General features: G+C 48.7%; 9 protein-coding genes across 10 annotated transcripts; 7 read left to right on the top strand and 2 right to left on the bottom strand.

The window, feature by feature from the left end:
* Positions 1–1,049: 1,049 nt before the first annotated feature.
* K444DRAFT_597385 (multicopper oxidase) lies at positions 1,050–2,998 on the bottom strand (the record flags this gene model as incomplete). The annotated part of the gene is made up of 3 exons (XM_024878477.1): positions 1,050–2,184; positions 2,239–2,713; positions 2,767–2,998. 3 exons carry the CDS (start codon positions 2,996–2,998, stop codon positions 1,140–1,142), a joined length of 1,752 nt encoding a protein of 583 aa, XP_024731400.1. The 3' UTR covers positions 1,050–1,139.
* Positions 2,999–4,111: 1,113 nt separating this feature from the next.
* Positions 4,112–6,116, top strand: K444DRAFT_597381 (phosphoesterase-domain-containing protein). The gene is made up of 4 exons (XM_024878476.1): positions 4,112–4,749; positions 4,803–4,900; positions 4,959–5,460; positions 5,559–6,116. The coding sequence occupies exons 1-4, from the start codon at positions 4,537–4,539 to the stop codon at positions 6,108–6,110; spliced, it is 1,365 nt and encodes a 454-aa protein (XP_024731399.1). The 5' UTR covers positions 4,112–4,536; the 3' UTR covers positions 6,111–6,116.
* Positions 6,117–9,726: 3,610 nt separating this feature from the next.
* Positions 9,727–10,206, bottom strand: K444DRAFT_634225 (uncharacterized protein; the record flags this gene model as incomplete). Its single annotated transcript, XM_024883723.1, has 1 exon — positions 9,727–10,206. One exon carries the CDS (start codon positions 10,204–10,206, stop codon positions 9,727–9,729), a length of 480 nt encoding a protein of 159 aa, XP_024731398.1.
* Positions 10,207–10,756: 550 nt separating this feature from the next.
* On the top strand, positions 10,757–11,482 carry K444DRAFT_634224 (uncharacterized protein; the record flags this gene model as incomplete). Its single annotated transcript, XM_024883722.1, has 3 exons — positions 10,757–10,852; positions 10,904–10,983; positions 11,035–11,482. The coding sequence occupies 3 exons, from the start codon at positions 10,757–10,759 to the stop codon at positions 11,480–11,482; spliced, it is 624 nt and encodes a 207-aa protein (XP_024731397.1).
* Positions 11,483–12,148: 666 nt separating this feature from the next.
* On the top strand, positions 12,149–12,683 carry K444DRAFT_104984 (uncharacterized protein). Its single transcript, XM_024870280.1, has one exon. The coding sequence runs from the start codon at positions 12,244–12,246 to the stop codon at positions 12,511–12,513; it is 270 nt and encodes an 89-aa protein (XP_024731396.1). The 5' UTR covers positions 12,149–12,243; the 3' UTR covers positions 12,514–12,683.
* A 1,560-nt stretch (positions 12,684–14,243) lies between these two features.
* On the top strand, positions 14,244–15,314 carry K444DRAFT_634223 (uncharacterized protein; the record flags this gene model as incomplete). Its single annotated transcript, XM_024883721.1, has 2 exons — positions 14,244–14,373; positions 14,677–15,314. 2 exons carry the CDS (start codon positions 14,244–14,246, stop codon positions 15,312–15,314), a joined length of 768 nt encoding a protein of 255 aa, XP_024731395.1.
* A 515-nt stretch (positions 15,315–15,829) lies between these two features.
* K444DRAFT_617834 (uncharacterized protein) lies at positions 15,830–17,912 on the top strand. The gene is made up of 3 exons (XM_024881207.1): positions 15,830–16,036; positions 16,085–17,319; positions 17,370–17,912. The coding sequence occupies exons 1-3, from the start codon at positions 15,845–15,847 to the stop codon at positions 17,701–17,703; spliced, it is 1,761 nt and encodes a 586-aa protein (XP_024731394.1). The 5' UTR covers positions 15,830–15,844; the 3' UTR covers positions 17,704–17,912.
* Positions 17,913–18,078: 166 nt separating this feature from the next.
* K444DRAFT_634221 (uncharacterized protein) lies at positions 18,079–20,541 on the top strand (the record flags this gene model as incomplete). The annotated part of the gene is made up of 4 exons (XM_024883720.1): positions 18,079–18,504; positions 18,555–18,644; positions 18,682–19,803; positions 19,852–20,541. The coding sequence occupies 4 exons, from the start codon at positions 18,079–18,081 to the stop codon at positions 20,539–20,541; spliced, it is 2,328 nt and encodes a 775-aa protein (XP_024731393.1).
* K444DRAFT_539133 lies at positions 20,362–22,140 on the top strand (the record flags this gene model as incomplete). 2 transcript variants are annotated; one of them, XM_024875597.1, is made up of 4 exons in its annotated part: positions 21,172–21,283; positions 21,363–21,534; positions 21,602–21,752; positions 21,811–22,140. In XM_024875597.1, the coding sequence occupies 4 exons, from the start codon at positions 21,172–21,174 to the stop codon at positions 22,138–22,140; spliced, it is 765 nt and encodes a 254-aa protein (XP_024731391.1). The 2 variants fall into 2 exon arrangements, with proteins under 2 accessions (XP_024731392.1, XP_024731391.1); XM_024875598.1 differs by lacking the exons at positions 21,602–21,752; positions 21,811–22,140 and having other exon boundaries at positions 20,362–21,283; positions 21,363–21,530.
* Positions 22,141–22,341: the final 201 nt, after the last annotated feature.

Here is a 22,341-nt window from a genome sequence, read left to right as displayed (position 1 = left end):
AAATACAGATAACGATCTTGTTTACAATTGAAAAGAATTGAGGGGCAAATTCCACTCTGTGCAAATTTCATTTCCACTCAGCAGATTAAAATCGAGCCACGATGAGGGGTTGAACTTTTGAAGTGTTGTGCATGTGCTGGCTTTGATCATATGGATCCCAATTCAGGGACATCACGCGGCAGTCAACCCAACCCTCAATAACGGGTCTCGCACCAACAACGCCGTTCAGGGGTCCTGGCTTATGCCTTTGTATTGTACGTACGCTCGGTACCATTTGCAGTTGATCTTTGCTTTGCTGCTATTTCTCAACATATATCAAAGGCAATCTGCTCAAGAGGTCTAGGACCCTTCTCTTCATCATAAATATATCATGATCAAAGCACTTCTCATCATCGCTTTTCATCTCTCACACTCTGTTTCGTCGGTTCTAAGCACCAAAAAAGACCACAGGGCTCTGAACATCCCAAAACAAACTCGATTAGAATCATCACTCGTAACGAGTACAACGGCACCCCGCCAGCAGTAGGTGAGTCCCCCAAGTCTACCGAAAATGAGTAGTATCAACACAGCTCAGCTCGCGACCTACGCGTTCTTTTCACTCTTGGTCATCTACATCCCCTTCCGTCACGGCCGACCTGGCCTGGTAGGATGGGTTTACACCCTTGGGTTTTGCAGCCTGAGAGTCGTTGGAGGCGCCATGTCTCCCAGCGACAAGAACGGGACAAACACTACTGCTGCCACAATCTCGAGTATCGGTTTATCTCCCCTACTGGTTGGGATCTCTGGTGTTCTTCATGAAGGGTATGTTTCCCATCATCCAAAATCTCCAAAGGGCCATTTACACTAATCTCATCTCTTGCAACAGTCGATACTATCAAAATTCGAATTTAGTGGTATCAAGGAATGAGGAGAGAAGGGTGCATTGTTTACTTGTTGCATCAACTTTTCGACTTCCATTTGCTTCCTGTTTTAGATTTTTTCCTCATATCCTATATACACGTCACTACAATACAGTATTGGTTCAAAGTATCATTATCATTTATTTCTCCGCATTTATTTCTTCGCGAAAGTTCTCGCTAAGCCAAAAGCCGTATCTCACAATTCTATCTTCCGGGAAAGTCTCCTGCTTTCCCCTTAGTCTACTTAACGTGACATAATGCTAACACATCACTAGGCACCGCCCATCCCCTCATAATATCATTTCTCGTCTGAAATTGCATCAGCAAACCGGCCTCCATGTGCCAACTGATGTGACAATGCAGGGCCCAGAGCCCCGGATTATCAGCCTTAAACCGAATCAAAGCCCATCCAAATGCATCAACAGTAATCGTATCCCTCCTCATCGGATTCGTCATATTCAGCGTCGGGTACGAATTCCAGTTGAAAGCGCCATGAGCCCCTGAAGCCATGATCCAGAATTGGTGGCCGTGCAAATGAAACGGGTGAGCTCCCTCATCGAGTGAGTTTATGAGTACGTCGATTACTTTGTAGGTGGGGACGTCGATTACAAGTTGTGAGGAATCAAAGGCGGTGCTGACGCCGGAGGTTGTGAAGTTCGCGTTGTTGACCTGCAGGCCGGCTACGGCTTGGTTTAGTGTTGGGATTGCGGGAGGGACCCAGGTTGTGGAATTGATATATGCTTTATCGAGGGCGAAGTCTCCGATCTGGAATGAGATCTCGATTGGATACGTTATATCGACTTGCGGAGCGGGTAAGGGGTCGTAGGGAATAAGGCTTGAGGGAGCGAGATCCTCGCACGCGGTGTCTAACGCATATGTCCAGTCCACCGATTCCGTAGGGGCGGGGTCGGAGGTCGAATTTGTGTAAGTGATGAGAGCGCGAACGTCAGTATCCAGAACGGGATTTTGGTCGCTGAAGCAATAATCGTTCATGCGTGCTCGGAACCAGTAGTTCGTTGTTGTCTGGTTTGCGTGAAAGAGGATGGAGTAGCGCTGCGCTACGTGGATGGGAAGTCTGTTCACGGTGACTGGATGTACCAGCGTTGAATCGGCTTCGATGACTTGGATAGTGTGGTTGTCGATTGAGACTTGAAATTCGCCAAATGCTCCGGTGTTTATCAGTCGGAAGCGGTATCTTTTTCCTTGGGCGACGTTGAATATTGCTCGCGTAGAGTTCTGGTCACAAGCGTAGCCACTATCAGAATCATATGAAGAGCAGTTGAAACTGAAGATATCAGATGTGAGTTTGGAACAATATGGGGGGAGTTGAGTGACTTACAAATTCGTCCCTTGGATAAGTCCATTGTCGGGGAGAGGTTCCGCATTTTCGTTTCCCGATGACAAGTACCCGGGCAGCAAAGCCGCACTCAGATCATGGTAGTAATCTTGCAAGAGTACGACCTGATCATAATCGTACATCTCTTGGATCTTGGATTCTTCTGGGGAATGCACGATAAATGGCCCTACCAATCCATCGGTGTATTGAGACGAGAAGTGAGAATGGTACCAGTACGTGCCGAACTGTTTGACTGTAAAGTCATACAGGAAACTTTCTCCGGGAGGTATTGCACATTGGGTAATTCCAACGGTACCATCCATCCAATTCGTTCCATTTTGGTAAAATCCGTGCCAGTGCATGGAGGTGCCGTTTGAGAGTTGGTTTGTCACGTTGACCAGGACTCGGTCTCCTTGGTTTACTCGAATGAGGGGACCAGGAAACTGACCATTGATCACGAATAGAGGTCGAAGTACCCCTTTTGAGTGTCAGTCAACTGTCCGAACCTGTTAAAGAAAGAGGCTATGTTACCATCAGGAGCTGCCTGGATCTCACTAGACGTGAGATTGAACACTCTTGTTGTGGGTGCAGCATTGATATCCCAGCTCCTATCCAAGTTGTATTCGAGAGGATCACGTCTCCAAGATGGGCGGTTTTCGGATATATCTGGAGACGTCCCGCTTGTTCCATTTGTCGAATTTGGAGAAATGCCACTCGTAGAATGTCCTCCGCCAGCAGATGCCTTCTTGTGCCTGAGTCCCATGCCGAGTCCTAATCCAAGGGCAAGGGCGATAATAAGGAGGGCAATTGCAGTGGCAAGGAATAGAAGGGTTTTTCTGGATTTCCCTGTGGTTGTGCCAGACGACTTCTCTCCCGCTGGAACTTTCCCTTCTCCTTGCAGCAGCTCATCCTCCTTCATGACAGCGATGTGAAAAGTCCCGAGTTGTATTAGGTTACACTATTCTTTGATACCTCAAGCAATTTTCTGAGCTGAGGGTTGAAGAAGGTCCACAGTCAACACAAACTTCACTTGAATTCAAGGTCAGGACGACGGGAGGACAGCCGAGGATGAGTCGATGCTCATGAACAAGAGAGCTAGAAGAAGAGAAGCTGGACTAATTATGAACTATTATAACAGACGTAAACAATGAGAACATGAATGGAGGGGTTAACAGCTGCACGCCCATCTGATAAGCCGATCCTCAGAGATAACTCGAGGCTCGTGATCGGAAGCACTTGCTGGGGGTGTGAAGCGGGCTGCAAGAAGAAAGAGAGCCCGTCATGTGCACCTTATCATTAGAAAATATCAAGGCGAAGAGCGTTCACTCTCAATTTTCCGAGGTATCTAGCACAGTTGCCCAGAATTGGCATGGTGTCGTTTTTGTTGCATATGAAGCTTGCTGGGGACGGCCAAAGCTCATGCCACCAAGTTCGCTGGGCAGCCGCTGGATGACTGTGGGTACAGAGTGACATGGCGATCTTCCGCGATTTACAGGCTCCAAGACTCCCACCAATGCTTGTTCGCCCCCTAACAAAAGCTTGTATCAATTAGCTCGGCAACGCCGTCAACTTGCTTGAAACGAAGTGTCTTTGAACATCCAAGAAAGGACCGACTGTCCACTCACGGCTGTCTAACTCGCGAGGTTATTACTTTTTGCATCTCGATGGGAGGCTGGAACGCCACTGGACTCCGAGTGCTGTACTTGCCCCGGGCCTTGCAGCTGCCCCGGAAACGACCCTCCTATGCCTGCACTCGCCGAGACAACGTGCTGGGGCGCAGAGAGGGGTAACAATCGTAGAACCCTGCAACTACCCTTGACCCGTTCTCCGAGCTCCTGCGGATTGCGTCCTTTGTCCTCATCATTCAACATCTCACCGTTGATCACGATGCTTATCCGTTGGCTGAGGCCTTCTGGAACGCATCAGATTGTGCGATCGTGGGTAACCAAATCCGCTGTTCTCTCCCGTGTCACCAAAACTGGTGGTTCTGCCGCCGAGCTGCAAAAGGTTTCGCGGGTTTCCCAGCCCCTCTTGTCGCCCAATTTTGATGCTAGGCTCCCAGATTCGACGATCCAGAGCTCTGGATTTCTCAATTAGCCAGTCACGGGGCAGTTAAACCCAATATGCAAGCTCTTCTTTATCCGAATGTCCATGGTCGGAGGATTGGGCTGAGTGACGGCGGTGGTGCCAAGTATAAAGCTCCCTGAGCTATCCCAAGCTTGCTCGCATTTTCACCTTGACGAGACCAATTGAGTTTTTAGCTCGTAGCCTTTCCTTAGCCAATCTCCTCTGAACATCACAATGGTATTTTCGATCATATTTGCTCTGCCCTTGGTGGCTCACGTCACCTTCGCTGCTACGTCGAGCTATCCCACGAAGCCACCATTTTCAACGATCCAGCCAGCTCTGACAGATATCCGTGCTGCACAGGCTACTGTTATGCCAGCGTCTCCTACCTCCAATGTCCAGGGCAAAGCATTTAATAGAATTATTCAAATCTGGCTCGAGAATACAGTCGGTCAAGTCTGCCTCCTCTTCTGCAGCCAAATGCTAATCGTGGAGTTCAGGACTACGACAAGGCTGCGGCTGACCCAAACATGCAGTGGCTACAAAGCCAAGGCATTCTTCTTACAAATTACTGGGCTGTGACCCATCCTTCCGAGCCGTAAGTTTATTTGCCAAAACACTCAGGGTATTTGCGCAAGTCTAATGTCCTTCCTTAGTAACTATATCGCCGTAGTTGGAGGCGACGATTTTGGAATGGAAAACGACGACTTCAATCGTGTGGCTAAGAACGTTTCTACGGTCGTGGATCTGCTAGATACCAAGGGCATTTCTTGGGGAGAGTATCAAGAAGACATGCCATACCCTGGATTCTTGGGATTCAACTTCACTAACCAGCAAAATACCTCACGTAATGACTATGTCCGAAAGCACAACCCTTTGATCATCTTCGACTCGGTCACTTCCAATGCCACCCGTCTTCCTCTGATCAAGAATTTCACCTCTTTCGACTCGGATTTGAAGGCCCAAACTCTGCCACAATGGTCGTTCATGACCCCAAATATGACAAACGATGGCCATGATACAACCATCACCTTCGCCTCGATCTGGGCGAGGACCTTCCTTGAGCCTCTGCTGAAGAATCCTTATTTCATGAACAACACACTTGTTGTACTCACCTTTGATGAGGACGATACATATCCAGAAAGCAATAAAGTTTTTGTAAGTGGAAGCCGCATGATATTTCCTCATTGAGACTCTCTGGAGCTTTTCTCTGAACCATGCTCGAGTAGCCAATTGCTGACTTCTTTACCTCGCAGACTGTACTTCTCGGCGGAGCGATTGCGGGACACGAAAACACAACCGACGACACCTTCTACAACCACTACAGCATGCTCTCTACGGTAGAGCTAAACTGGGGCCTCCCGTCCTTGGGGCGCTGGGACTGTAACGCCAACGTCCTCGCCCTCGTGGCCAACAAGACGGGATACACCAACCAGAAAGTCGACACCAAGGACCTTTTCTTCAACGCTTCGTACCCAGGGCCGCTTTCCGATTCTCAATGGGTGCCTGTCTGGCCTGTGCCAGCCACTAATGCGAAATGTGCCACGGGCTCTGTCCTAGCAAGCGTTGTCTCTACCTGGGGCAAGAGTGATGGGTCGTTCGATTACACCAATGTTTATCCATTAGCTAACTCGAGCGTTTCCGCTGGCACTTCGCCATCGAGTACAGCAAGCGGAACTGGAAGCTCCACTTCATCAACCTCAAGCCCTTCCTCATCGACGAAGCCTTCTGCGGCAAACATAAATATAGGTTCCAGCTGTGCTCTCTTACTTGGATTGGCTGGTATTGTATCTGCTTTTATCATGTAAATAAAGATCGGGAGATTAAGCGGAAAAGATGTTAAATGGTAGTAATATCTCGAGGCTTAGGAAGGTTTAATTTCATTCTCCTGCCACATTTGATCTGATGAAGGTTATCTTATGCCCGTCGCTTTCTGAAACCTATATTCTAATCATCGCAAACTTCCTCGATAAATATCAAGAAGCCGTTCAGTGCTCCAGGAGCAACAAGGGAAAAAGATGGAACGCACCTTTGAAGCACGTAATCATCCCTTTTCCTCTTGGACAATGCAAATATAGTTCGATCAGAATTCATCCTAAAGTCAGAAACTGCAGACCGAGCCCAACTTCTAATAAACTCCAGATGCGCAACTAAAAGTGCAGTATCAATGTATTCCCAAAAGCAACTTGAGCCAGTTGTCACATGCAGGGGAGGAACATTGTCACGGCAGAGATCTGCACCAATATCATGACCGGAACACTGTTTTTCCCTCTCCGGTACTTCACTGCTGGATTCTGGCAGAGCATGACCGATTCAGCAAGAAAGGAGTATATCATCGGATTCTTTTTGTCCACCTTCCTGCTTCATGGTGGAATATTGCTGACTTTTGACAGGTGATGTTCGATACGTGTGCCTCGTCCTTTGGACAACTCCTCGCAGCATTCGCACCCAATTCCCATAGAGCAGGACTTCTTATCCCTATGGCCTTTGCATTTGTAGCACTCTTTTGTGGACTCCAGCCTCTTTTACAACCTCCAAAGTTTTGGCACCTGGTTCATTACGCCAGTCCCTTCAGTAGGTTGCTCGAGTATGTTCCTTTTCCACACACGACCAAAATGCTAATGCCTCGCAGGGGACCCATGACCTTATTCCCACATTTACAGGACTTAGGTTGTTTGGGATTTGGCCGTTAGCAGCGTCCAACTCAAGAGGCGATCTGGAAGCGCTGGGGTTCACGTAGTGTAGGCACACTTGAAGGAGATTCGCGTCATGTTGCAGTAAATCAACGAATTGTAACAATACTCCACATTTCAGCCATTCGGCAAGTTTGGGGACTTCCTCCCTTGTCCAAAGACCCTCTCAATCCACAACTCATAACGTATGAGGATGGAACAGATCCCACTTCTGGCTTTTCAACAGTACCCAAACTCGATGGATCCAATCTCCCAAGACACTAATAAGAACGGTCCAGGTGAAGCCAATCTCGATGTTGGAAAATGACTCGAGGTATGTGACCTTGGCAACTGTCCACTCAGTAATGTCAAAGAAATCGTCCCACTCACAGCTCGGCCAGCAGCTACAACCATCATTAGCTCTGAAAAGTACATGGCCTTCCGCACCTTTTATCTCTATCTTTCTCTCCTCGGTTCGCTCGTCCCTAAAGTCATTTAGACTCCCTTCCGATCGCTTCCCTGCCCAACCCCAAGACTCAGAGGTTGTAGGTCTTGGCCACGTTCCTAAGAGTGGCCGAGCGCCAATTTAGGAAGCATTTGCCAGGGCAGAGACCGGGGCTTGAGGAGAATCACATCACGATCGTCCGTGGGCAAAAGATCTCTGACCACAATGGCCAGTTCTTTGGCTTCAGTGATGCGCAATACATCGGTCATCCCCACGTTCTCTGCTGCAGTGGTGTTCGGCCTATTCAACGGATCTTTCCAAACCGAATGATGAAGGGCAACACCACCCAACTTGGGAGCGACCTCGCATTGGCATCCGCAGCCCCATGTCGAGTTGCAGGTACCACAGAAGATAGTCAGACATGCCGGCAGAAAACCAACCTCCACCCACATGGCATCGATTTCCATGCTAATGTAATTCTTTGGGGCGTCGTTCTTTGTTTCCGCCATCGAATCCAACTCATAATACGACATTCAGAGTTTCACGCCTTGATCTCGAACCTCTCTGCAGGACTGCATGATAGGGTTGATTTTGCTTACACTAACTTTGTTCTCCCAGAGAATATGTATATGAGTGGTGAGAGTAAAATCCCATATAAAGCGGCCATTTCCTGTTAACAGCTTCGTAAATAGACAAAATCTTGCACCAGAGTTGTCGTGTAGACGACCGAACCTGCACAATGTCGATTCAGCATTGCTCGACTAGGAACAGAGGTCTTGGAACATTTGGTAGAGAAAAGATGCACCACAGGGGGCGAGACATCCAGATGGCGAAGGAATACGAGATCGCGCGTACCCGGAGGAAAGCGTGGCGTTCGCAGCTCGAAGTTGCGCGACATCATTGCGGAGCCTCTCGATCAAGGCTAGAGGAATTCAGCAGCGTCGATGGGGCTTGAATAAGCTCTTGCAGGGAGTTGGCATTCTCGATGCTGGCTGTTGAGCAGACATTGGATATTGGAACGGCAGATATCGTGCGGAAAAGTCGTTGTCAAGGAATTGGATGTTGAATTGAATGTAGTCTTGGGTGATGAGGATGAGAACAAATTCAGGGGTAAATTGAGTTAAGCGAGACGCGTCGTCGCGTTGAATTTAGAGTGTTCTACACATGATGTTCTATATTTGGCACTTTCTCCAGAATTCATTTTCACTTTTCTACCCCACTGTGATTCCACATTCAAACCCCTCTTTCGATGTTTGCATTCAAACTGAACTGTCTATCATCTTTCCCGAATTTGAGCTCATGGTTCGTACAGAGAGCCCTAGACGCTAGCAAGCGTTTGTGGCCAGGCCCTGCTTTGCTTCCATCTCACTCACAAGTAGCATTTGCTTGATGCGATTCTGTTTATTCGGTCTTCTTTTCTGATCTTTGGTACTGGATTCTCTCTGGTCTCTTGCTTTTACAGTTCTCTTAGCTGTCGAAACCTTCCTTTCTCCGTCTAATTTTGGTTTCAAGTAAAGAACTTCAAGCCTGGGGTCCTCCAAACAACATCATTCAGCTGTCAAAATTCTTTAAGATTACTTCTTCTACCTCCGAACTCCTAAATCTGTTGATAGTATCGAACGGGAGGCAACTTTCTAAGCAAGCATATACACGCGGGATACCAGGCCTACGCGGGGTACTTAATACTCCGGAAATCTTCAATCTATTCTCAGCTTGCTTTTCTATCTTTTTAATTAAAAATCGTCGTCGTTAGAGATTCCTAAGGCTTTTTCGGATCTTGAATTTCATGGTCAGGGTGGCGTGTCTTCATGCACAAATCAGAGAAGATTGCCACAAGAAGGGAAGGTCTCCCCAAATTGAGTTTATTATCGTAGATGATCGATCTAAAACCCCGAACTTCATCTCTTATGAATACGTGTACCCGGACTTGAAGTCATATCATAATGCCTAGGTAACTTTGATATCACTTGACCACTTGACCAATGAAACTGCTTTCAAAGCACCGCTGGTTAGTCCAGAGTAAATTGAGCGATACTATTCATCCGTACTTTTGTAAGTTTATTTATTTACTACCAAGCTTTTCTCAATTCGTCTATACATTCAGCACTCTGCTCATACAACTCCGTCTTTCAACTATCAACGTTAAAGCGATCACGAACAAAAATTACACCACCAGCTCTCCACCTCGCCGCAAGATCTCAACTACAGTTCAAGATGGCAGCGCTGGCATCGGTGCTCTCGAATCTCACTTTGGGTACCGACAGTGGAGCATCAACTCCTGCCTCTGATGATTCTATGGGCCCTCCGTCAAAAACCAACCAAACCGAAAGGCGTTGAAAGCCTGCTGCAGTCAACCTTGCACCGCTTAACACTAAGCCCGATGAGCCTCCGCAATAATCCAAGATCCCCGTTCCTCAAACCACTTACACAAAGCGTGACTTCCTCCTCAATGAGGCTAGCATCCAACATGCTGAAGGAGTCTACAAGCGTGACGGCCAGGACGTTGAACTGAACCTCGTCTTCGCGATGTCCAATCCTGCTCAATTCATTCGGGAGGCCAGTACTCGCTTTTGGAAGGCGGTGGAAGCCAAGAGTGCAGCCAAGGGAGAGGAGCCCAAGGAGATCGAGAAGATAGTCAAGAAGGATGGCAGCATTACGCTCCGCTTCTTGAACTATCACGTGGGTTGTAAATGCAAGCAACATGGTTGCAAGGGACATAACCATTGATGATGGGGAAGCTGGACGAAAGTCACTCTCTCCGGCTGCTTCTTTTGGCCCAGACAACATTGTTGCCCAAACCACCCGCAAGACTGGAGGTTCCGATGGATCAATTATGTTCTTTTGGCTTGCTTCTGCACTTTGACTCGATCGAGAGGTCTTCTGGAAGCGTTGCCATTGGCCTTTGGCAGGTGCACCTCTGTTGTTGCACTTTTACTAGTGTTTAGAGAGAGATAGGGAAAAAATGCTGCGGGAGATCATAATTTGTCTCTATTTCATGAATAAGTGAACATCTCTTTAATCTCAAATCGAATTTTGGTGCCGCCCTTAGACTTCCATTCATCACCTTAAAACCCTTCAACATTACCCTCAAAGAACACCGGGTTCTTCTGAAATAAACCCATTTTCTTTTCCGTTGTTTTGGTGTTACGCAAGCCTCTGAAGAAGCTCCCCGAAGCAGACCCCTGTCCACACGCTACGTCACTGAAGCCTGTGATCCGTGCGCAAGACCTCCCACTTCTATCCGACGTCTGTACTCAATAACTGCCTTCCAGCTCCCACCTCAATTGTTCCTCTACTCCTTGCCAGAAGGTCCCCAGGAAGATAACGGACCTTCAACATGTCTTCACCGATCATCAGTGGGACAATTCAAGCCTGTGTGCTGAGTGCGACAAGCAACATCATCGCCCAATTCCTCACAGCATACAGGAACGATGTGTGCTCCCCCTTCCCCAAAGCACCATCGCAGACGCTGATAAACCTCCAGAAATCTTTTGTGACAGATTTCAAACCCATTTTCCAATTTGTCCTTTACACAATCCTCAGCACGCCCCCAAATATGATGTGGTACCTTCCCCGTTCCTCGCCCACCATTACTCCCTAACTAACAACTCCCAGGCAATACTTCCTCGAATCCTCCTTCCCCTCAACCTACGCGAGCCCGTCCAAGTCCGCGATCGACGCTGCTTCAAAATCCAACGAAGCCGAGCTCGACCGCGAAGAGAAGACCCACGAAATCACTGAAGAACGGCTCTCGATCCGCAATCTCATCATAAAGGTCATCCTCGACCAGACGATATCTGCTTCTGCCAATACGTTGATGTTTTCGCTGGCGTTTGCGGGGTTTAATAGGATGGGGTATGCAGATGCCTGGGCCGAGGCGAGAAGTCAGTATTGGGGACTCATGCTTGCGGGGTGGAAATTATGGCCGTTGGTTAGTTTGGTGGGGTTTTCGGTAGTGAAGAGTGTGGAGGGGAGGAACCTTTTGGGGTCCTTAGCAGGGCTTGGGTGGGGGGTTTATTTGAGCTTGACGATGGGTGGGCAGACGGAGGTGAAAGAGCTTTGAGGAATGGGTGTATATTGGCGTGGGATGTGGGATAGAAGGCCGTGATATGTTGAATCACGGTTTTTTAAATGGCGTATTTAGGAGAGAAGTGGCGTAGACGCTTTGCGAGGTCTCACATTCCAAGGCCTTCGGCTTCCGAAAACGGACACGGCGCAACATGTTCATCTCTGTGGTGGGATGAAAGGAACAAAGAGCTCTCCCATTCAAATCCCAAGCCACCACATGAAGATATTTGCATACTAGAATTAATTATTTCGCTTCAACGAAATGTGGCAATACAATTCTCAGAATCCGCATAAACCCATTTGGATAAACGAACCGGAGACAAACCTAAGCGTTACTGATTCTCCAAGTCCGGAATCGAAGACTGGATCTCCAACGAAGAACCTTGGAAATATGCTCAACGATGTCGAGAGAGCATTAAACCACGTCAAAATGACATTGGGAGACCTAGATCGAGTGTTGAGCGGTGTCGAGCAGAGGTTGATTAACATGGAAGAATATTTGAACAGCAATCAACCAATAACGAACCAAGAACATTTCCACGCAATTGGAGGCCTTCTTCTTTGAAGCACAAGCCGCTATGGAGTACCCAGAGAAAGGAGACCAAGAGCAGGGACAACTGTACGATCCAGAGCTCGATTCTGCGTTTCTGGAAGGTTCAGCTACTGGAGATACGTTGCAATGGTATCGAGAGCAAGGTGATCAGGCTTTAGGAGAGGGGACGGACTTGAAAGCATTGAGGCATCTACCGACAACATATGTTGCCGCCGAAGGAGGGTTGGAGAAGGACTCGGATTCGGATATTGTTGGCTATGCAACTGATGATGAGGACTCGCCTCTTATTAGGAAGAAATTTGGGACTTGAGGAATGTTTAACGACCGTAAATGAAAAATTTTGCCTCTGCGACATGAACTCCGGTGCCCGCGAAAAAGTCTCGATGAACGTAAACTTGATCAGTCTGTTTTGTCTTGCAAGAGACGGCGAGGAATTATTTCCGTGCACTGCTGAGTTGGTAGCCCGAGATTGAGAGAGTACTCTACTCCTCCCCCTAATATCCCGCTTGCCACAGATAAGAGGTCACACTCGCCCTAGTAGGATTCTAGAAACCCATGGCCTTGATTTCGAAGAACTATTTGCAGTCTTTTACTTTGTAAGGCGATCTTCATCGAACCAATTCCGAGCCATCGTAGTTGGTGCCGTTAAGAATAGAAAGATAGGAGCTTGTCCACTAAAACTTGTCATGCGGTCGACAGATCCTGGAGATCAGAACGTCATCTCGCGTGAGTTATTGAGGAAAGGAAGTGCTGTGGCGTTTAGACCTCAAGGGGGGAATCTCCGGATGACACCAGAATATCTCATCTGAAACTCAAATCATGCAAAGCAAAAAGTGTGCATTAAGCTGAAATGCATGCACAACTGAGATTCGCAGAGGCGGGACAGGCTCTGGCGGAAGGAAAGCACATGATCTCAGATCTGTTTGTTGAGGTTGGACTTTGGCTTTGGAGGCACTTCTAACCCCATCAGTATGCTTTGCATAGCCCCTCGTTTCTCCCATCCTTCAGAATTATATTGAAGTTGATTCGTTGAAAATATGATCTCCGAACTCGAGGCCGCTCGCATGCGGACCATTACTTGATAAAATGCATAAGCCACTGTATCTTGTAGCTTGAGGAGTCATCGTGGAAGCTCGAGAACCATATAATTGAGGCAGCCACGAAGTGGGAGAGAACGGTATCCAAATATCTGCTCTGGATTTGTTTGAATAGTTAAACTCTCAAAGTCCATATGGCGAAGAAGAGGTCAAGGTGTAAGGACAGGCCAAGTGCATCGGTGAACTGTGGACCCCGACATAGTTGAAGATACAAATTTCTTGGTATCAGTTGCTGTCCGGCAACTGCAACTAGGTAGGAGGCGTCCTTTCTCCGTGGTTGAGTGGCTGGAGAACTCATGACGAATGTTGTTTTGTGAAGCCGAAGATTAAAGAGGCTTGTGTTTCTCTTACGGGCTTCATCAGTGCTGCCTCGCACTTCCCTTTTGTCCTCTGACGGCAGATACAGGGCCAGACTTGGATGGGACCTTGTTGGATTTTGGAAAGGACCCTGCTGGCAATAGAGGGCTTCTTCCGAAGCGGTGCGCAGTCTAGCAAGTGGTGCCCAAGCCATCGAGGGAAATGATACCTCAGTCCCATTGAAACCATCTTCGACCTCATTGGCTGAACACGGTGCTCCATGACTAGAGGAAGTAAGTGAAATGCGCTTGCGGATGTTGTCGATCACCAAGCACGATGCCCCTCTTTCAAGACCTAATGAAACCTTCTGACTATTGCTCTTCTTTTGATTCGTGGAAGACTCCTAAAGGTTTCCGCTCGGTGCCCCGTCAGAAGCCATAGTGCCTCCCAACGTCTGTGGCTTCTATTGTACCAAGCGGACGGAAAGAAGCTGCAGCCAATCTCACCGGTGCGACCATCGTTGCCTTTCTCCGACTTGGAGATGGGGGTCAATATGGAGTAAGAAATATCAGACAATAGGCAAGTGTAGTGTTGGCTGAGGAAGGCAAATCCCACAATATCCACATGCGTAGGTGGTCCTGGCACTTAGGATCTTGTGGGGAAGCTGCCATGGTTCGGTAATTCCTCTCCGGTACTGGGCCGTATGGCTCCTTTTGATATATAAAGGTTGGAAATCTCCTCTGTTCCAGCTCTCCACCCTGTAAGCAACATCTTTTGAGTGCCTGTATCCATCACACAAATCTCTCAACATGAAGTACTCTTTGATTGCAGCTGCTCTCGGGACTGAGACCGTCACAGCATTCCCTTTCGTGACCAATATGCCTGGTATCGATTCGACGCTTCTTCGTAGCCGACCTAAACGCCAGCAATCTGGGGGTAGTAATCCGGGGTGACCATTAACTTGCCCCAACAATCCCAACCATGTCGCAGCCCCAGGCATCGCTAATCAAGCAAGAAATCCACATAGAGCCCTAATGTTCGAGCACTGATAGCAGAACAGTATCCATACAACGGTGCCAAAAACGGATAGTAAGGCAACGGCAAGGGTAGCTATCAAGTACCGACCCCCGAGGGCGCGGCACATTACTTCGTCACTCCTGGACCTAATGACATCCGTGGTCACTGTCCCGGACTGAATGGCGCCGCAAATTATTACTTCCTCGCACATGACGGTATAACCAGCCTTCAACGAACTTGACGCCCAACAAAATTTGTACAGCGTCGGATACGGCCTCGCAACCCTCCTTGCTCTGCTTGGTTTGACTCTCACTGATGGTGATTTGAAAACGGAGAGACTGTCCATCGGCTGTAATGCTACCACCCAAGCGTCCTTCAACCCAGCCCCAACGGGGAGTGAGCCTGGCCTGGAGGGTCACAACAAGATCGAGGCTTACACATCGCTCACTCGCGACGATTACTTCCTGGGTAATGGCAACAACTTTTCCTTCAACAGCACCCTCTTCAGGAGGATGACTGAGACAACTGGCGGTCTCTACAATCGAGATGTGCTGGCCAAATATCGATACCAACGGTATCAACAGAGCTTGAAGGACAACCCAAAGTTCTACTTCGGTCCTCTATCCCTGCTCCTCTTCGGTGCTTCTTCCTTCCTTTACGAGTTCATGCCGTCCGGACCCGACTACATCCCTAATGAAGCGACCATCTCTTCTTTCTTCAGTGCCGAAAAGCAATCGGACGGATGCTACGCCTTCAAAGATGCTGTGCGGATTTCACCAAATTGGACAAACCGCGTCTCACCATACAGCAGCGGGGACGTCACTGCCGAAATTCTTTGCTTAGGCGATGCGAAAAGGAGTTGATTGGTGTTGATTGATGGTGCATGAGACTCCTGACGAAATCATGATTTGACGAAAACTCAACGTCTAAAGTTCTTCAGGCTGGGTAATTCGGTTGATCTATCCGAATCGAGAAACAGTAGGTTGCAAGCACAGTAGCTTTTCGTTCTGATCCGAGTGTGACAGAAATGAAGTCGAGATAGATTGAAGGAGACGTGACATCTGATGTTTCGAAAAGAGATTGGATTGGCACCAATGTGGCACAGAAATCTCGTTTGTCGGCGTGTCGCCAATTGGTTGCTCCAGGCTTCCAGCCCTGCAGCTCGGCCGCTTCTCCACTCACTCCAGAGCACAACTTCTGGCCGATCTTACGGACCTTCCATCTGTGTAAATGTGCTTGTACCACATGACCACATGACTGACCCTTATCACGAGGTGATGGGACGGCAAGGCGAGGCAGGCAACCATCATTGTTCAGAAACTCCTTCGTTCTCCTCCGTTTTGTTGTGTTTCTCCGCCTCAGGTTCATGACTTGAAATCTCTTGTTCACGACGATGGATTCTTTTCACACATCATCTTCGGAGGAGAGTGGAAGCTCCGTGAGCAGCACCCAGAACTTACATATAGCAGAGCTGACCTTCAAGGGTGGTACACCTCTTACCCCACCTTCTCCAATAACTCATGACACTTCTCGCTCAAGCTACCACATCTCGGACATCTCAGCTTTCGCCGAGAGTCTACAAGACGTTCGCTGATGCCTTAATCTTAACTTTCAACCTTCTCACAAGTCACAGGCAGCCAACCAAGCCTTTCCTAATCAAGGACGCTCCCGATATCACACCGTAAACGTCTGCTTAATCCGATGGAAAGAAGACGAACTGCAAGTTGAACACGAAATAAACCATCTCCACCATGTGTTCGATAAATTGTACGGCTTCAACACAGAAATTTGGCTCATCCCGTCTGTGGCTTCTCAGATCCAGCTCACGCGCAAGACCTGTGACTTTCTCCAGAAATTCGACGCTGAAGGAAATCTTTTCATTGTCATGTATGGAGGTCATGGCGTGATCAACGCTGCTAGACAGAACCAATGGTGGTGCAGGGATGGGCCAAATTCCCCTTTCGTGGATTGGACTTCAATCCAGACTCTTTTCAGCACAGCAGCATCTGATGTCCTAGTTTTACTCGATTGCTGCGCTGCAGCAAGTTCGGCTTCCGGGTTTGGGTCTAATACCATGGAGACTATCGCTGCTTGTGGATTTGAGACAACAGCTCCCTCGCCCGGAGAGCGTTCATTTACTTATACCCTGATCGAAGTGCTCGAGGAGTGGGCTGACAAGCCATCGTTCTCCGCCGCAATGTTACATACCGAGATTCTCTTCATCTTGAAGCAGAAACCGCCGGAACGAGGAATGGATGGGAGACGGTGGGAGACATGTTCTAGTCCTATCCATTGGGTGTGTACTGGAGACCCCAAAGCACCTGGGATTGAAATCGCCTCTTTGAGAAAGTCCAATACCGTTGGGAAAATGGCTGAGCTTCAACCGAAATCGACCACCTATGTTGATGCGATGGAACTTGATGACGACAGCTCGGACCAGAATCCATTGACAGCGATCCGTCCCAATGGCGATTATAACATTCCCCATGTGCTGATATCCATTGCATTGGAAGAAGACCAAGAGACTCTCGATGCCCTGTCATGCCGTCGGTGGCTCTTAAACTTTCCGGCCCTCGTCAAGTATGCTACTGTTGAAGGTGTATATAGAAGTTACTCGACCCTGATAACGTTGTCTTTGCCCGTCATGATTTGGGACCTCCTTCCAGATCATCCCGCGTGCTCTTTCATTGGATATATCATCTCGCCTAACAAGAATAAGCAGTCTTTGAGTGTTGAGACAGAGTCATTGCTCCTTCGACAAGCCAAACCCACTTCCCAACAACGGCGAGTCGCTCGTCCTAGCAAGCTCAGGAGTTGTGACAGCTCTTATGGTTCTGAAGGATCGGATTCGGAGAGAGTTCTACTACGGTAAGTGTGCTAATGAGGTTGAAGTCGACTCCTACTAAAGACTTTAGCAGTGCTGGTACACTTGAAAGCTGGGAAATACCGTCTTCGGATGCAGATGATGACGATTCTGAATGGGAAGAGACTTCCAGTAACCTCGATGTCGAGAAGGCTACCCAGGAAGGCTCCACCAGGCCTGTTGATATTCGAATCAAAGGTCTGTCTAAATGGCAGCGATACCGCTCACCCGACCAAATTACCCTCTCTCTGAAATCTTTGATCACCAGCGGAGTCTCGGAGTCTCTCTGTCCAGAGGAAGAAGCAGAATCGGTGCAGCGGCCGATATCTCGCTCAGTTGAAGAGAGGAAAGGAGATATCGTGCAAAGGAAGCGCTCTAAGTCGATCTGACTTCTCTGCCCTGAGACTCTTTGTTTTGTTTGTTTGGGTCTCTTGTATATCGGTTGGGTTCTGGTCTATTGGGTATCCAAGGAGCATGTCAAGTGCACTACGGCGTGAGCTGGTCTTGACAATGAGTTTAGACATAGACCTCGGAAGAATGATAGTCCAGTATAAACTAACGATAACAATCTCGGTGAAAATTTCACCTGAATACCCGATCCAGACCAATGAGCTCGGGCTCGGGCTTCGTAGTCAACAGTGAATTGTATGTCCACTTCGGCTTTGCAATCCATTATGTATTCGAGTAGCCTTTCGATCTTTTCGATCTTTGGCATTGCTACCTTGCTCGAGCACCACCACCCAGCGGCTTAACGGTTGTTGAACATGCCTTGGTTCTGGTTCAAGAAAGCAAAGAAACCCGAGCTTACCAACGGCCAAATAATCAACACAGTCACTGTCGAAGTCACGCACGAATACAAGAGGAGGGGCATTGACAAAGCAACCCAAACAGAAGAGCACCTCCTTGATCCAGCCCCTCAAGTATACCGCCCGCTACGGTCGGCTTCCTTAGATCCCCTCGTCCCAAGAAACAAAGGCCCTTCACCAAACGAACAAGGTCTCGCGAGATCGACCACAGTCAAAATCCCCAGTGGAGCCTCCGCAGAGGTACAGGAACAGCTCGAGCGACTCTCCACCTTCGAAGGCAAGGCAAGACGCGCAATCAGTAGAGTAGGTAACCTACTAGAGCCAGCAATCTCTAAGGTGTCCAAACGTCCCTCTATTCCTTCCGTCATCTTTGAAACAGAGGAGGTAAAGTCTTCCATCCCTTGAATAAAACATCTTGAGCTAATACTTTGAAGGAACTTGAGGAACTAGCGCATCAGGTCCCATCTAAAGATCCAGCCAGGGTTTCCAGCTCATTGAGCTTGCCAGAATCAAGACATCAGTTGGTACGTCCAACACATCCTTTCTACCTTGTGGCTCGAGCTAACAAGTGACAAAGGAGTTTGCATTCTTGTAACAATGTTCGCGTCAACAAAAAAAGAGCCAGACAAGTCTCAGAAGTGTCAAGGCTCTGGCATGAAAGAACTTAAGAAAATGCCAAGCAGAGTTGTCGTTGGGCCACCCTTGAATTCCAAACCTCCAAACCTCGCTACACAAAACAAGAAAGACGTTGAGGCGGAGAGTGAAAGCGAAGACGAGAAAGAAGAAGGCAGTGGGCTTGGGCTTGTCTTCTACGATCATAAAGGAACCAAAAGTCGAAGCAAAGTCTACAAACTGGATGACCAGGTCGTGACTGAGGCGAAGTCTCTGGTCGTAGCAAATTCGCCAAGGGACTGCGCCACATCATCCAGATCATCACTCAATTCACGCCGCAACACACCACGACCTTACGACCCTGACTTCGGTCTCCCTCCCGATACTCTCATCGAAAGACTTCTCGAGGAAAACTATCGTGGCCAGGCTGAGACGTTCGCTCGCATCTCCAGTCTTTCATCTGTCCGGTCTCGATCAATCAGTTCTCGATCAGTCGGTACTCGCTCCACAAGCTGTTCCAGCGGCGGTTCCTCAGCAGTCACCCAAAGTGCCACCTTCGAGACCCCAAGTCGACCACCACCAAGTTTTGCTGCTATTCGGCGCAGTCAATCACTTCGAAGTCCATCCAATCCTTCGCATACGCTCTCTCGAAGCTTCAGTGGCACCAACAGGATTGTCTTCGAACCGTATCGTGACCAACCTAGTCCCACTCTCCACAAACACAGCGCTACCTTCAGTTTTGCGAAACCACCTCCCGCGTCACCTTCTACGTACGGTCATCGCGTTTTCTCGGTACCTGAGAACGCTTCCCCTGGCCAAATCAAGTCACGCAGTCGATCTATTTCAGTAGCAGCTCGCGGTCCGCTTTACTTCACGAAGGAAGAACGCCAAGCAATTGCTGAGTTGGTTCTCGCAGGTCAGCCAACTCGACATTGCCGACACCCAAACTGCACAGACTGCGCCGATATTGAGTACGCATACCACGAGAATAAAGCCATGGCTACCTCTTTGCCTCCCGAAGACCGCCAGAAGATTATCAATAACAATCGTTCCCTGCGCAACATCAAGAATGTAAGTATCACGAGCTGAGCTTCATTGCCCATGCTAACATCGATCTAGGAACTTGAGAGCCTCGCGGAGCACGGAGCCATCAGCGATGAGGTCTATGACACTATCATGAGATCTCTGCCCGCCGAATCCCCACTCAACAGCTCTTCTCGCAGCAATGCCGCTCCTGTCCCAACCAACGCCTTCAACAACATGAGAGTCAATGACCTTCCACCGCCCGCCTACAATACCCCCACCCCTCCGTCTCTCCCCAACCGTACACCCAGCCAACCTCCTTCTAAGCCCGAGATCGCACGAGCAACTGCTCTCTACCGCTACGCCGAGCCGGAGGACTGCACATTCGAGGTTGGTGACCAAATCTCTGTCTTCGAATACATGAACGCCGACTGGTGGTTGGGCAAGAATCTGCGCACTGGAAAGGAAGGTGTTTTCCCGGTCAACTACGTCCAAGTCCAGCAAAACCCCGCCCCATCTCCGGCTCAAGGTGTGTATGGCAATGAGAAGGCCAACGGTTATGGAGGCTACCCTGGTCAGCAATCTCAAGGACTTCCTCCCCCAAGCCCAAGCAATCCGTACGATAGCAGCGTTCCTCCTATGGCTGTTGCAAACCAACCAACCGATAACAAGCCACCTGGAAAGGGACAGGAGATGGGTAAGAAGTTTGGCAAGAAGTTGGGCAATGCTGCTATCTTCGGTGCAGGTGCAACGATTGGCGGTAATATTGTCAACTCCATCTTCTGATTATGTTGGTCCCCTTACGATGTCATGGCTCTTTCAGCTGCATAGGGAATACTGGAGTCTGGAGCGCTTTCAATTTTTTTAGTTGGTGCATTGAAGGGGTGGTGGTTTCTCGATGCACGCGAGTGACCACTTCGGTCATCTCACAGGATTACAAATTGAGTCGATGCCTCTTAGGTGACATTCCCTCGTGGTCTAGTAGTGAGACTTCTTCTAAAAGACTCCACTTGCTTGAGCGAGCCACTGCTGTGACATCGAAGACATGCCAGAGAGTTGGATTTTTTTTGGGTCCCAGGGCATTACAATTATTCCCGAGCTCTCCAATAGCGTCCCTGCTCATCATTCCCCTTTCTACCAATCACGTGAAGATACACCAACAGCACCCCTGTCGATATCATTCACATTTCCAAATCTCTACGTCAGCTTCCGAGTGTTACAGCCCCGCATTCAACCCCTCCTTCCTCCATATCTCCCGACTTCCACGCGCCTTGCCTCACTTTTTACATCCACATGCAAGCACGACTGCTCTGCATTTCAACCCCACTATTTCAGCGATCAATTGCTCGCTCAATTTCAACTCAGTTAAAACCTCAATCCCATATACAACCAATAATCAACAAACGGAAGTACACCATGGCTCAAGCTATGCACGGTCATAGCGCAGCTTGCTGCAACATCCCCCCGATCATCTCGAAGGGTTATGAGCCTAAGGGTAGATACGAGACAATTGGAGGCTTGAAGACTTGTAAGTTCCGCTCAATTCCTCCCCATCCCGACCTCCACCTTCATCTCTATTATCAATTGCTAACAAATCGAACGAACAGACGTCACCGGCCCAGCCAATGCCCCTAAAGCCATCCTCTACATCTATGATATTTTCGGTTACTTCCCTCAATCACTCCAAGGAGCTGACATCCTCTCCACCTCGGACAAGGATAACCAGTATCTGGTCTTCATGCCCGATTGGTTTGAAGGCAAGCCAGCTGATATCTCCTGGTGGGTTCTTCTCTACTTTTCCCCGAAACTTCTACCAGGAGGTGGGGCAGTGCTAATTAGAACAAAGGTACCCACCCGACAACGAAGAGAAGGGAAAGGCTCTTGGTAACTTCTTCCAAACGACCGGTGCACCCCCCAAGACTGCTGCGAGGGTCCCAGCTACGCTGAAGGAAATCGAGACCAAGTACGATTCTATCAAGACTTGGGCTGTTGCTGGTGTATGTCCCTCCTCTTTCCCCCCTTTCTATCATGTGTAAACTAACGTGCTACGGACAGTTCTGCTGGGGTGGCAAAATTGTTTCACTCATTGTCTCCAAGTCTGACACCCCCTTCAAAGCCGGCGCCGAATGCCATCCCGCAATGGTCGACCCGTCCGAAGCCCTCAACATCCAGATTCCTCTCTGCATGCTTGCCTCAAAGGACGAGCCCGCCGAGGATGTCAAGAAGTTCGAGGCTAATCTGAAGGGCGAGAAGCATGTTGAGATTTTTGGTGATCAGATTCATGGCTGGATGGCTGCTAGGTCAGACTTGGAGGATGCGAGGGTTAAGAGCGAGTATGAGAGAGGCTATAAGACGTTGTTGGAGTTTTATGCGAAGTATTTGTGAGTGCATTTCCCAAGAGGTGAGGTGACGGAGGTGACGCTTTGCTTTGCACGGGATGGAAGCTGATAGAGAAAGAAATGAGAGGATGGTGAAGCTTTAGGTTTTGGTCAGGGAGGGGTTCTTGAGCACTCACTCATGCCTCTGCCAGACATGCATACAAAATCAAATAAAGCGTTGATTTCATCTAATATTTCCTCTATTGTC

Source organism: Hyaloscypha bicolor (genome assembly GCF_002865645.1).
Source record: "Hyaloscypha bicolor E unplaced genomic scaffold K444scaffold_129, whole genome shotgun sequence".
NCBI lineage: Eukaryota > Fungi > Ascomycota > Leotiomycetes > Helotiales > Hyaloscyphaceae > Hyaloscypha > Hyaloscypha bicolor.
This window is presented reverse-complemented; position numbering and strand designations above follow the sequence as displayed.

Excerpts from the sequence above, each read along its gene's own strand:
- K444DRAFT_617834 (XM_024881207.1), top strand. The coding sequence starts at position 15,845 with ATGGATTCTTTTCACACATCATCTTCGGAGGAGAGTGGAAGCTCCGTG. Across the intron at positions 16,037-16,084 it reads TCGCCGAGAGTCTACAAGAC|GCAGCCAACCAAGCCTTTCC; the intron begins GTTCGCTGATGC and ends CACAAGTCACAG. Across the intron at positions 17,320-17,369 it reads TCGGAGAGAGTTCTACTACG|TGCTGGTACACTTGAAAGCT; the intron begins GTAAGTGTGCTA and ends AGACTTTAGCAG.
- K444DRAFT_597381 (XM_024878476.1), top strand. The coding sequence starts at position 4,537 with ATGGTATTTTCGATCATATTTGCTCTGCCCTTGGTGGCTCACGTCACC. Across the intron at positions 4,750-4,802 it reads AAATCTGGCTCGAGAATACA|GACTACGACAAGGCTGCGGC; the intron begins GTCGGTCAAGTC and ends CGTGGAGTTCAG. Across the intron at positions 5,461-5,558 it reads CAGAAAGCAATAAAGTTTTT|ACTGTACTTCTCGGCGGAGC; the intron begins GTAAGTGGAAGC and ends TTTACCTCGCAG.
- K444DRAFT_104984 (XM_024870280.1), top strand. The coding sequence starts at position 12,244 with ATGTTGCCGCCGAAGGAGGGTTGGAGAAGGACTCGGATTCGGATATTG.